The sequence below is a fragment of the Carassius gibelio genome, chromosome B17 (assembly GCF_023724105.1).
Source record: "Carassius gibelio isolate Cgi1373 ecotype wild population from Czech Republic chromosome B17, carGib1.2-hapl.c, whole genome shotgun sequence".
NCBI lineage: Eukaryota > Metazoa > Chordata > Actinopteri > Cypriniformes > Cyprinidae > Carassius > Carassius gibelio.
The window spans coordinates 13,517,469-13,530,607 of record NC_068412.1 but is presented as its reverse complement, the minus strand read 5'-3'; the positions used below and the strand labels follow the sequence as shown (position 1 = coordinate 13,530,607).

Here is a 13,139-nt window from a genome sequence, read left to right as displayed (position 1 = left end):
GTTAACCTCCCCTCCCCCTCAAAACGACTCATCTTCTCTTCTCTTCATGAGCTATGGCACAAGGGCGGAGCTAGTGACATGACACGTGAAGCCAACAAGAAAGTGACTAAAACTGTAATTCATCGACTGGCCGCTTGAGGCTGGCTTCAAAAAAGAAGTCAGTCCCATAGACTCCCCATGTTAAAATCCCAACTTTACAGCAGGAAAAAACATGTTTACAGCCTGGTGCAAAAAATGATTTTAGTATATGCAGCTCATTTTTCCCTTCATGACAACTGTGGGTGGGTAAAATAATTTTATAACGCATCCGTTTAAATTATATTAAGACTTAAAGTTCTGCATAATTAAGGGCATGGCCACTTGTGTGACATGTGGTTTGCAACTGCTGACAGTGCCGCCGTGCTAAGTGGGCGTGGCTTCAGCAACTAGCTCCCGCCTTTTCGAGTCGTGCAGTGATGCGCTGAATTATAAGTATGGGTCACCATACTTGGCTGTATGTCACATCACTTTCACTTTGTTTTTTCTCTTTTTCACTACCCTTAAAAATTGAAAAGAAACATTTTTTTTTTTAATGAATATGCCTTTTAACCTGATGGAGGATGCACTCATTCCGGCAGTTTCTCTTTCCCTCTCTCTCTCTCTCTCTCTCTCTCTCTCACTTGCACATAAGCTGTTAGGAATATTCTGTACTCTTGATCATTGTTGTCATCGTCTTCCTCAATAAATAAAAAAAATCTCCATGCTTGGGTGTAAACGGTGAATCCAGTGGAGAGAAATCCCCTCACAACTAACTGCAAACTGGCATTCAGATCTGTCTCCATTTTGTTAGCAACGGCCAAACTTCCAACGATCCAATCAATTCCCAATCGAGGAAATCAAGTCCCATCCTCTCATTTCAGATGCTGTTTCACTCGGATAGATGTCACCGTAGAGAAAAAAAGACAATCACTAATTCCGTTTCATTGTGACTTTAAAACATCAGAGAATATTACAGATCCCAATCTGAACAATTTGTGAGAATGTTATAATAAATGTATTTTAGTAATTTTACAATAGTAAAATTACAATATAATTTATGAATGTTAATGGAGTTGCTTTTTCTCAGCTTTTATTTTGATGGAAACCTGCAGGAAAACCTCGGTGCTTTTTGTTGACGACGGCAGATTTATAAACGATTATCTTTACAATTTTGGGAAGATGTTTGTTGCACGTATTGCATTGTCACATGCTTTGTAGAAATTCATATAAATGTTAACTGATGAGTAATACTGTTTCAGCACAGATTGTCCTCATGCTTTGGACTTTAAACCCTGGCTAACAAGCTTATTCCACTGTCAGAATACAGTATATGCAAAGCGCATGTTTATTAAAAAACACAATGTTCTGATTTCTAACATCATACAGTAACCAGCAATAACCCCTCCTTCCTCTTCTCATTAAAGACATGAGATGCAGCACTAAACAACAGTCTCTCGATGTTGGGGTTTGCAGTGATTTTTGTCTTTCTCGGACAGTATTAAATGCTTTCACACTGCCGACATGTTTGCTGCATTAGTGCATGCCTCTATTCGATCACGTCACATCATTGTTTGGTACAATTTATTCTGTCTTATCGCTTATTCGGATAATTTTGCTTGCCGCTTGCCGAACATTTGATACATACCTACTGCTCATTACATTTAAAATAACTGCTCATTACATCTTATTATTTTATTTTTGACTTAGTACTTTCCAACTGCTCTGAAATTCCAATAGATAAGAAAAGAAGGCCTACAAGGTCAAAGTTCATTGTTCATTCAGTGTACTCCACATGACCCATACAGGGTTTAAAATGGATGCCAGCATGGTGTAAGATACCTCTTGCTGTTCCTCCATCACAACTTTCTCAAAGGAACACAGAAAGCACCGTAAGAGAGCAGCATGCTCCCAGCAAACAACCAACAAGCTGGCTGCAGCATACTGTGCCACATTGTTGTTTTAAACAATGGCACATCCTTCTTTCAACCCAAAGTATTTAATGTGTATTCCTTTCCAAAACATTGGCAACAATGAAAGCTTTGAGAGAGCTTTTTTTGAGTGAGTACAAAGACACGGATTGGTAACTTGTTTATTTTTTTGTGTGTGAAATGTTATATTACGGAGTATATATATACTAAATTAAATTATATTATATTATATTATATTATATTATATTATATTATATTATATTATATTATATTATATTATATTATATTATATATTTTTTACTTTATTCACCCAATTTTAAATTACATAAATGTTCTATGTGCTGACAACTGGCCTTAATCTGTGAATTTATACACTGTTAAATGTACTGAAAATAGCATTAGAAATATTCATGAACCGCTAAGCACCTTTCGGCTAATACGGACTTACGCAGAGTCTAACCATGCAACCTTATTAACAAAATTAAAAATAATTATTCATATAGCAGATTAAAAAGGTATTCTAGGAAAAAAAGGTCAGCATTGCTTTTTGCAGTTTTGTGTGAAATGCAAAAAAGGGCCAATTAAAAAAGTATCCTGATTTTCGTTAGCTGTGTGTATAGTGGGTATAATAAGCAACTTCCAAACTGTATATTGTGGGTATTTTCTTTTTTCTGAACCTTTAGTGCGCTTTTGTGGAGTCTTGATGCTTGATTCTCATTTCACATTTGCATCAGTTCAACTAAGCTCAAATTCTTTGTGCTCTTGTTTGAAACGTGTATCTAAGAATGTTCTCAAAGCTGAGCATGTGCACAAATTGGTTAAATCGCATTAATGGTGTCACTGTTAAAGCATTAATAGAAATATCATAGGAAACATTCTGTCATCATTTACTCACCTAATTCCAAACCTGAACTTTTCTCTTTTCTGTGGAAGGCAAATAACCCAGTCATGGGAAGATACAAGAAGAAATTAAAATAAAATAAATAGGTCAGCTGCATAATATACAGTATGGTGATGCAAACAGTACAACTTCTGGGCATATGAAGACAAAGTAGTATCAGCATGCCCAAGAGCTTCAAAGCATTTGCACCTGTGCATACATCGTTGTACATACATTTCTGTATATTTTTACACTCTCATATATCAAAATATCGAAGCCAGCATGGTGTGAATTTGCTGCGATGTCTCTGTTGTTGGACACATACTGGGAGACAGATAGTGACAGAACAAACAGCCCGACCTGTGACCGTCCTGCCGCAGCCTCTGTCCTCGGGGTACGCTGACGGGAGACAGGCATGACTCATTTATCAGAAGGAAAAAAATAACCATTAGAGTTTTGAAATAGTGGCAACCATCAGTTTTTCTTGCATGGTGTCCAAGGTAACTCCCTGTGGAATTCCTACAGTTTGCATTTAGCACCTTTTTTCTTCCAACTTCATTTATTTTGTGTCACGTCTCATGGCGGCCCAGTGGGTATTTACAGACGCTTAGCAATATCCTTCCTGCTAGAAGCTTATGAAAAATTTCCATTAATGGTGCCAAATACAGTTGCAGTTTGTTCCATTTGGATCTGTATATGTGTTTTTAAATGTCTTTGTTTTTTTCCAAGTGGATTACTGTAAGTGTCTTGCATGCATCAATTATTGAGATGGTGTGATGCAGATATCCTCCTCTCACTTTCAAAGGCTGCAATATTTCTCATTCTAAGCAGCAAGTCAGTTTCCATTAAGTATTTATGAACCAGGAATAAACTGGGTAAATCATGTGCTTTGTGCAGGCTCCAGATGATTTCTCAAAATGTAGGAAAGTGTCCACATTCTTTCTATATTTTTCTCTGCCCAACATCCTTGCAGCTCAGAGAAAGACAGATGCAGAATACAATCGTCAGTCTTGTTTTAGAGTGATAAATATGGCTGCGTTCACACAAAGTTTGGTCAGTAGCGAAAGCGACAATTACCTTTTATGTTCAAACTGGCTAACTTCAATTTTTAGGATTCACAAATTCATTTTATGTAAACTCGTGTAAATAAGTTAATTTTTATATATTTAACCATGCATTTTTATAAAATCACACTAATTTATGTATTTTAATCAAACATGATGTAAATGTTTAAAAATGAGACAAATCAACTAATCACAGAATTTACACTAATACTAATTAATGTTGTTTTCTCAACATGATCATGTCACTTCCTTGAGCATTATGTCTTCCTGGAGACCTTTTGTAGTTAAAAACGAATAGAAACTGATAGTAGTTCTTAGCCATGGGACCAGGGTCCACTAGGGGGCCTCAGCAAACTTCCAAAGGCCAGTAGGAGGTATATTGAATCATACTTAATAATTTATTATTAATAAAATAACCTAAAGTTAGTTCAGTGCTTGAGACTTCCAGAATCACAAAATGAATGACTTTCTTACCAATATTTCTAGCTTCTGTAAATATTTCTGTGTACTTTATGTAAAAGTACCTAAAAAAGTTATAATTAAAATGCTAATTAAAACATTATTCCTAAGAATACATTGTGTTTGAACTATTAATAAGAGAGTGGGGAAAAAGGAAAAACAAACTGAATATTTCATAAAGAATTTACAGTTTTTGGGAGATATCTTTATGTTCACCTTCTTGTGATACTGTGGTTAAATCTTAATTAATATGTAATCAAATCATTCCAAAATATTAACTATATTAACTATACACATCTAAAATATGTATCTATACAGTGGTTTCCAAAAGTCTGGGACCAATACTGATTGATTGATTGATTGAACAATTAAAAAAAGTTTAAATACTTTTAAAGCAAATTGTTTGGAAAATATACTAACATGGACTGACCCAGGGAGTGAACATTCGGTTTGCATGGTAGCACTCACCAGTGCTGAAAACTGTGCTGCTCACAGCACTAATAAGAAGATCAGTTCTTCATTACCAAACAGAGGAGGGGAAACAGAAACAGAAGACAAGACAAAGTCTGATTGTCAAAAATCTCATTTCCTGCCCTGAGTTGGCAGATCAGCCAGTCAGGACGTGCTGATTGTGACTCCTGTTGTTGGCATATAGTGGCCTGGACAAGTTTACTCTGTGGCTGCTATCTCAAGCCAAGGACAATGTGGCCGTTCGTCAACTGACGGCCCCGTCCTTCAGCACCACCTCAGCCTGTCCTGTCCACACAGCACCTCATGAATGCAGACAAGTGGACACAAGCATGTCACGTGTCAGGTTAGTGGAGGACGAGTGGTTAGTTTGAATGAGAGGTGGCAGAGATACCCAGCAATGTGCACAGCAGGGATGGACAGCGGTGCCGCTCGAGAAGAAATTACAGACGGAGCTTGATAATAATCCACTCACTTCAGTAAAACCCTCAGAAATGATCCAGCTGATTCCTCGCACCAGCCTCCGCTCACTCGGATAAAACCCTTTAGGCCTGCTTCTGAAATCAATTGCTGTCTTGACTCGTACTGGAACATAATATTTGACATTGTTGTGTCTAAGATTGAGCTCTTCTTTTAATACAGCCTCTCACTGACTGAACCTATTACAGTTTGTCCCTGTGGTAAAGTGCTTGAACATAACATCTATGGCGTCTGACAGGCCAGGTTTGTACCCTGTCATTGACCGAAACTCACGGCTGAATGTTTGTATACCTGAATAAAGGATGATGTTCTGTATTACTGTGATTAAATATTTAGCTCCATGTCTACAACTCCCCTGGGTTTGACCGTATGTATGTTTCTGCATTACAGCAAAGCAGTCAAGCAAATAATTGAGCAAGAACCTGGGTCACTTATATTTGATGTTAACAACGGGGAGTTATTTCAACAATCCCTATTTATACCCGCAGCGCTTTATTAAAAATCAATTTCAAATTAAATTCCTGTGAATTTACTGGAAGCGAAAAGGATAGTTCAAAAATGAAAATTAATTTACTCACCTCCATGTCATTTCAAATCCGTATGAAATTCTTTCATGGAACATAAAGAGATGTTTTGCACAATGTCTCAATGTCACAACTGCTCATTTCCAAATAGCTTTTGGGTGAGGAATATTTTGATATTTCAAATTGTAAAATTATTTTCATGTTTTGTTAAAGTGTGTTTTAACATATACTCTGCTGTTCTTTTTGAAAAAAAAAAAAAATATATATAATTATATGCATTTGGAACACACACACATACATACGCACATGCACACATACACGTATTTAGAGGTTTGAGGTATGGTTTGTTTGAAAGTTTGAAAGTCTCATATGCTTACCAATGTAAAAAAAAACAGTAATATTGGTAAATATTATATTATAAATAACAGTTTTTAAATACAAACGTATATATGTATATTATATATATATATATATATATATATATATATATATATATATATATAATTTTCAGTAGCCATTAATCCAGTCTTCAGTGTCACCCGATCCTTCAGAAATCACTCTGAAAGCTGAACCAATAAGCTTTACATTGATGTATGGTTTGTTATGATAGGACAATATCTGCCAGAGATATATACTATTTGAAAGTCTGAAATCTCCTTTAAAGTTGTCCGTATGAAGTTCTCAGCAATGAATATTACTAATCATAAATTAAAATAAGAATATCTTCATGGAACATGATCTTTATGTATTATCCTAATGATTTTTGGCATAAAATAAAAATTAATAATTTTGACCCATGCAATATATTTTTTGGTTACTGCTAAAAAAAATACCCGCGCTACTTATGACCGGTTTTGTGGTGCAGGGTCACTTATGCTGATTTGGAGCCAAAAGACTAATTATTAATGTTGAAAAAATAGTACTGCTTAATTTATTTTGTGGAAACCATGCAAAAAAAAAAAAAAAATGTTCAGGATTCCTTTATGAATAAATTTCAAACAACATTTGTTTGAAATAGAAATCTGTTGTAATATTCACTTTTAACTGTTTTTTTTTTTTTATTTAATGGCCTTAAAATAAATTTCATATGTGTGTGTGTGTGTGTGTGTGTGTGTGTATGTGTGTGTGTGTGTTCTTTTTTTAACAAACATGTTTTTTAGAAACAGCCATATTATTTTTTTAGATGTATAGTAGGATTTTTCCTTTTTCAACAGTAAAAAGAATGTTTTGAATTGAATGCGGCTGTTACAGATTGACTGCATTTGTTGCAAAACACCATATAGCAGAAGAGAATCCTTTTTTTAGGATAACCTTAAGACATCATCTCCTTTCTGAACCAGGTTTTGTTTGCTGTGCATTTTTCACCAGCCACCCATATGTTTCAAACCCCCGGTTGGTACAGGTAGTGTGCACAAGTTAACTGCTCAGGTTTTTCCAGTGATTAATTGCTAAGCGTAGTTTAACCCAACCCAGAACAGAAACGCACTGCTGTTCCATTCTCTTTCACCCTCAGAGAGTCTGCCGAGAATCGCTGAGCTTTCACAAGTTCTGTAAATAGACAAACCAAACACTGTCTGCAGCTTCTAAATATATCACGCCAGAGAAGTTTTTCTGATCATTTGTGAAAATCCAGAACAGACTTGAAAATGAGATGTAGATCGCTTTGTCTCCAAGGGTTTTAGTCTGTTTTTGGTGCATTCTGCTGCCTCGAAACGCATGTAGTGGGAAAAAGTCCTTGGTTTAAGGTTTGTTTGTGTGGAATTGTGATAAAAAGCTATCGAATTTTCAAAGGATTTGAAATTCAGTGCAAAATTCCATAATAATCTGAACGATTAACGTCTGCGTTTCACCATAGCAGCTTTTAATTAAACGAAATGTCTGCGTTATCCAATACAACACTTTAAATGGAAGCCAAAGGGCTAGTCTGTTGTATATAAAGCGCTCCTTAACACAAACCAAACAAACCCTCAGTGGAAAGATGGAGATAAACATAATTGACTCTCATGCTGCAATTTGGTTAGAGAGCTCTCTTTTTTTTTGCACAAATCTTTTATAAATGGATGTAATTGATGAGTCAAACAGCATTGATTTCCAATACGCTCATTTGCAGTGCGGGAACGTGAAAAGAAGGGGAGCGAGTGAGGAATGGGGCAGTTGAAAGTGAGTGGTACTGATGGGCTGTGTGTCTCTGTTCTTTACACTGATGAGTCGGACGCTGCTTTCATTTAGATGAGATTAAAGCTGTCTCTGATGGTTAATCTGGGAGTTTAGCCACTGCAATCATCAGGAATCATCTGATTGTCATGGGATTATGTCTTTAGAGGGAAGACTAGGTCAGACTGTGGCTGTACGAGGACAGTCAAACACACACATACACACAAAAATGCTGAGACTGAGCTAAACAGCTTAGTCATGATGTTAGAGGTTAGGAATAAGGTGGTGTACACTCATGACATTTTCTAAGGCAGACAGAACTCGAACAAGAAAAAGCATTTGCAACTCGTTTTACTGTCAAATTATTACCGGGTGAAAGAGGACTGCAACAGGAAGTAGAAACATTTTCTTATATTAGGAACTGATTATTGAATTTGGCTTAATAATGTAATATTTCAAAATAATATTTTAATATTGTTATAATAAATTACCTTACTGTTGAAACATTTTGGGCCAGACTTTTAATCTTTCTTAATCTTTCTGAAAGAAGTCTCTTATTCTTATTTGATCAAAAATACATAAAAAAAGAAAAGAAAGAAAGAACGAAGTTATAGTGAAATATGATTACTATTTAAAAGTAATCTGTTTTCTATTTGAATATTTGTTCCTGTAATTCAAAGCTGAATTTTCAGCATCCACTCCAGTCTTCAGTGTCCCATGAGCTTTCAGAAATCTTTATAATATGCTGATTTGCTGCTTAATAAATATTTGTTATTTGATCCTTTGATGATTAGAACGTTCAAAAGCGAAGCATTTATTTAAAATAGTTTTAAATATTATGTTGTTTCACTTGATATATTAAATTAATCATTGAATATTACTATATTCATATAATATTAATATAATATTACTACATTTTTTTAAAATATATATGGCATTTTTAAATAATATCTTATATTAATACAATTCAAACAGACAAAGTGGTGTCAGTGGAAAGAGAAGTTAGTGTCAGTGGTGTAATTGCATGGTGACAAATGATAAAGAAAATATATTGATGCATGTTGGAATAGAGTTTTGGGATGCTGATGATGAAACAGGCACAATAAGTTTTGATTTATTGTTGACTTTAATTGGACTAATTTAGGTCCTCATCCAGACAATTCTGTATAATCTGTTTTGATATGATCTCACCTATCCTCACCTAAAATGTTCTCTTTTTCTTTTTATAGTGTGGAACTAGATTTTAAACTTCAAGAGGACAAACTTCAGCCCTTAATGAAGAGACTGTGTCCATTAGAAGAGCCGTCCTACCCCTCTCTGCCTTACACACACGAGGTGTTCACCTCTACACCCAAACGCAAGTCCAAGACTGAGACCAAGAAGCATGCACGATGGAAACTCTGGTTCCTCTAATATATGGATCCAGGATCCCTAAAACCATCACAAATGAGCAAATTCTAGTGGAATTGGATAAACATGGAGAAATGCTCACTGCTAGCCACCGTTTGGAACATGCATCACGGGATCCACTGAACGACTGGATTGTAGTAAGGAATAACAGTTGTTTTCTAATCATGACCCTCTGATGAACCCTCTGTGTTTGGGAACTGCTGAATTCACCTGATCTCACATTTTTCAATGGGATTACACAATGATCCTTAGGTTTAGTCAAGTTAGCAAGGTAAGAGAACAGGGATGATTGTTGGTGTGCTGTGCAGTGTGTGTGTATGTTTTCCAGTGTCTAACTGAGATCTCTCTCTTCTTTCTACATTTATCCCATTTTACTTTAGGGACCCTGCAGAGGCAACAAGAAACTTCAAAGCTAAAACACTAGTTTGCCACAAAACTACTTTGGAGCCGTAGATCAAAGACATTTAATCAGCAAAGCACAAACTTTTGAGGATTATAAAGTAGCTTTGATAGCTGAGATATACCTCTGTCTGTTTCCCTGTTTTTCCCTCTTTTTCATTCTTTCTTTCTTTCTTTCTTTCTCAAAGTCTCTCACCTCTTCAGTTTTTTAATGAAATTTGATTACCATTTTATGACAGAATAAATGATACGAATGAAATGAAATTAGTGAGTAAATGCAGAATCAGCTGACTGCATGCACTAATAATCAATAACTTTGTAGAGATATTTTTCTGGAAGATGTTGAGAATGCACAATTAGGTAAGGTAAGAGGTAAGGTTGTAAAAGGGGTTTACACACTGGTGTTCTCAAAAAAAAGTAGATTATAATAATAATTCATGAAAATACGGTGACTTTCTGTTTCAAATAATGGGCCATCAACATTTCTGGAATAAGAACAACTTTTTCAGTGTGCAGATGTTCTGGTCTGAAACTATTTTCTTGGGAATGTGATGCTGTATTTACAACATACTGTAAACCTAGGTCAATTTTTCAGTAAATATATTTTTCAGACTCATAAAGATGCTTGAGAATTGGCTGGAGATTACAGGCAATATGTTCCATGGTGGAAAACAAATATGAGAACACACCTCAAATCTGTTTAGATGATCATTGTTTTGTGTTATAGGTTGGACAGTGCACAAATACAGAACACAAAACAATAGTAATAGGCTCTATCCTACAGAACACACCACTCTGTTCAAGCTGACGTGTAATTTGCTCAATTAAATTTGAATATGATGGCAGTCAATCACCAAAATCTTGTGCTTGTTTACCCACCTAAAACAAAGTAATGAAAGGAACACAACACACAAATTGGGGAGTATAATAATGCAGGTAACATAGAGGGCTATGTATATACAAACTGTGCTCATCATTTTATTAGCTTCAAAGAGTCTTTGTGTTAGATATTCTCAAGTCTAATGTCTTCACTACAGTGCCAAACACTGTATTTAGCTGGTAGCCCAAGAACCTTCATACTTGGAGGGTGTTTTTGATAACTGTAGGATATATATTTAAAAGTAATATTATGTAAAAAAATATATAAAAAAAAAATCTTGGTCACAGTATCTTGTTGTTGAATTGGAGCACAGTACTTGTAAATTCTTGTAGCATAACCCAAATGCATCATAATACATTGAGAAAGTGCAATTGATTTATATTGTGCAATATTACATTTTATACAATTTCTACCCACAGTGCATTTACAATAAAGAAACCAATGCAAAATATCCTGTTCCCGTGTACATTTTTTAGTGTCGGACCCAAGGAGTGTGGGTTGCTTTGGGATTTTTGCAAAGTGCATTATAGTGGTGATACTCAATTCATGAAGATGATGGAATAGTGCTTTGAACAGGACTCAGCTGGAGGATTAGATGGTTGCAACACTTTTCTCTAAAATTGATTGGCTTCAGCTTTGGTGCACACTCCACAGACGTGCTCTGTGATTGGACGGCCTCCAGTAGAACACCTGCTGCCAAGATACTGTCAGTCACTTTGAATCAAGGGATGAAATATTCCTCTGAACTCTTTCTGAAAACATAACTAATCTAAACATGGCGAATGTAATTCTGCTGACCCATCTTAGGGATATGACTACAAACGAATCTCTCCAGACGTTCCCTGACCTTATTCTCTGATCAAACAGCCTTATTTTAATATTGATAACAGTTGCTACTTAAGATGATGTGCACATGAAAGTGGTGAACAAAATGACACTGACAACTGATTGCATTTCTGTACCCCTGCAATCTTTCCAAACAGACTGATAGAGGATCTTATATATATATATATATATATATATATATATATATATACACAGTACAGACCAAAAGTTTGGACACACCTTCTCATTCAAAGAGTTTTCTTTATTTTCTTGACTATGAAAATTGTAGAATCACACTGAAGGCATCAAGGGCTATTTGACCAAGAAGGAGAGTGATGGGGTGCTGCGCCAGATGACCTGGCCTCCACAGTCACCGGACCTGAACCCAATCGAGATGGTTTAGGGGTGAGCTGGACCGCAGCCAGAAGGAAAAAGGGCCAACAAGTGCTAAGCATCTCTTGGGGGAACTCCTTCAAGACTGTTGCAAGACCATTTCAGGTGACTACCTCTTGAAGCTCAATGAGAGAATGCCAAGAGTGTGCAAAGCAGTAATCAAAGCAAAAGGTGGCTACTTTGAAGAACCTACAATATGACATATTTTCAGTTGTTTCACACTTTTTTGTTATGTATATAATTCCATATATAATTCCACATGTGTTAATTCATAGTTTTGATGCCTTTAGTGTGAATCACAATTTTCATAATCATGCAGTGAATGGGTTCCATCAAAATAATAGTCCAAACTTCTTATAAAAGCATCACAATAATCCACACATAATCCTCATGACTCTAGTCAATCAACTGTCTAGTGAGGTGAAAAGTTGCAATTTTGTAAAAATAAATACAATAAAATAAAATAATAATAATACACTACAAAATCACAATATTGAAATATTATTCTATGGTCTACAGTTATTTGGACTCTCATTCTGATGGTACCCATTCACTGCAGAAAATCCAGCTGTTAGCAAGTGCATCTTGGATGAGTGTGACTAAATTTTCTGCAAACTTTCATTTTTGGGTGATCTGTTACTTTAATTGAGGGGTACAGACATATTTTCATGAAAATATTCTTACACTTTCATGCCAACACTACAACACTAAGGCTGTAGATGATTGTGATGGTGGCAGAAAACTATTTTTTACCAGTGAGCAGATAACTAGATCTCATTTTAAAGGTTTGTGCTGAGGATAAATTGTATATAGCATATGGAGTGACTGTAATCTTCCCAATAGTTGCTTATGTTTTGAATGTCTCCTGTGTCCAACAGAATCTGTATTTTGCCACTGGCCTTTAAAAAGAAAGATTTATCTGTGAAAAGTTGTCTAGCTTTGCTCCCGTGACCTCAGAATAATATCTGTAGACTGTCGAATAAATGTAAAACATAGAATAACATATCAATATAATACAAACCAGGGATTTTTCGAACAAATTCGAGAAAAACTACATTTTTGTATGTGTTTATTGTCAAAAAAAAAAAAAAAAAATTAAGACACTAAATACATAAAAAAAATTCAATTTCACTTTGCTTTATTAAAAAGGTTTAAAATTATGATATTCATCACATTTTATTCTAGATCATATTTTAATAATTTGTTTTGGCATTAGAACAGAAAAAATATAAAAACCAGTTATTTAAATTAGGAATC

General features: G+C 35.3%; 1 protein-coding gene across 4 annotated transcripts in view; it reads left to right on the top strand.

Annotated features, from left to right (window-relative positions):
* The window catches only part of LOC127975903 (inhibitory synaptic factor 2A), a 42,394-nt gene extending 30,742 nt beyond the window's left edge, over positions 1-11,652 (top strand). For 3 of the 4 annotated variants that reach the window (XR_008157651.1, XR_008157650.1, XR_008157652.1), the window contains 2 exons: positions 9,205-9,656; positions 9,766-11,652. Coding sequence is in view for 1 of the 4 variants with exons in the window: in XM_052579947.1 (XP_052435907.1) it covers positions 9,205-9,388 (184 nt within the window). In the remaining 3 variants the exon portion in view is untranslated. Of the gene's footprint in view, positions 1-9,204 lie in introns of all 4 variants that reach the window. The other variant, XM_052579947.1, reaches the window with a different exon arrangement.
* The last annotated feature ends 1,487 nt before the right edge of the window (positions 11,653-13,139 follow it).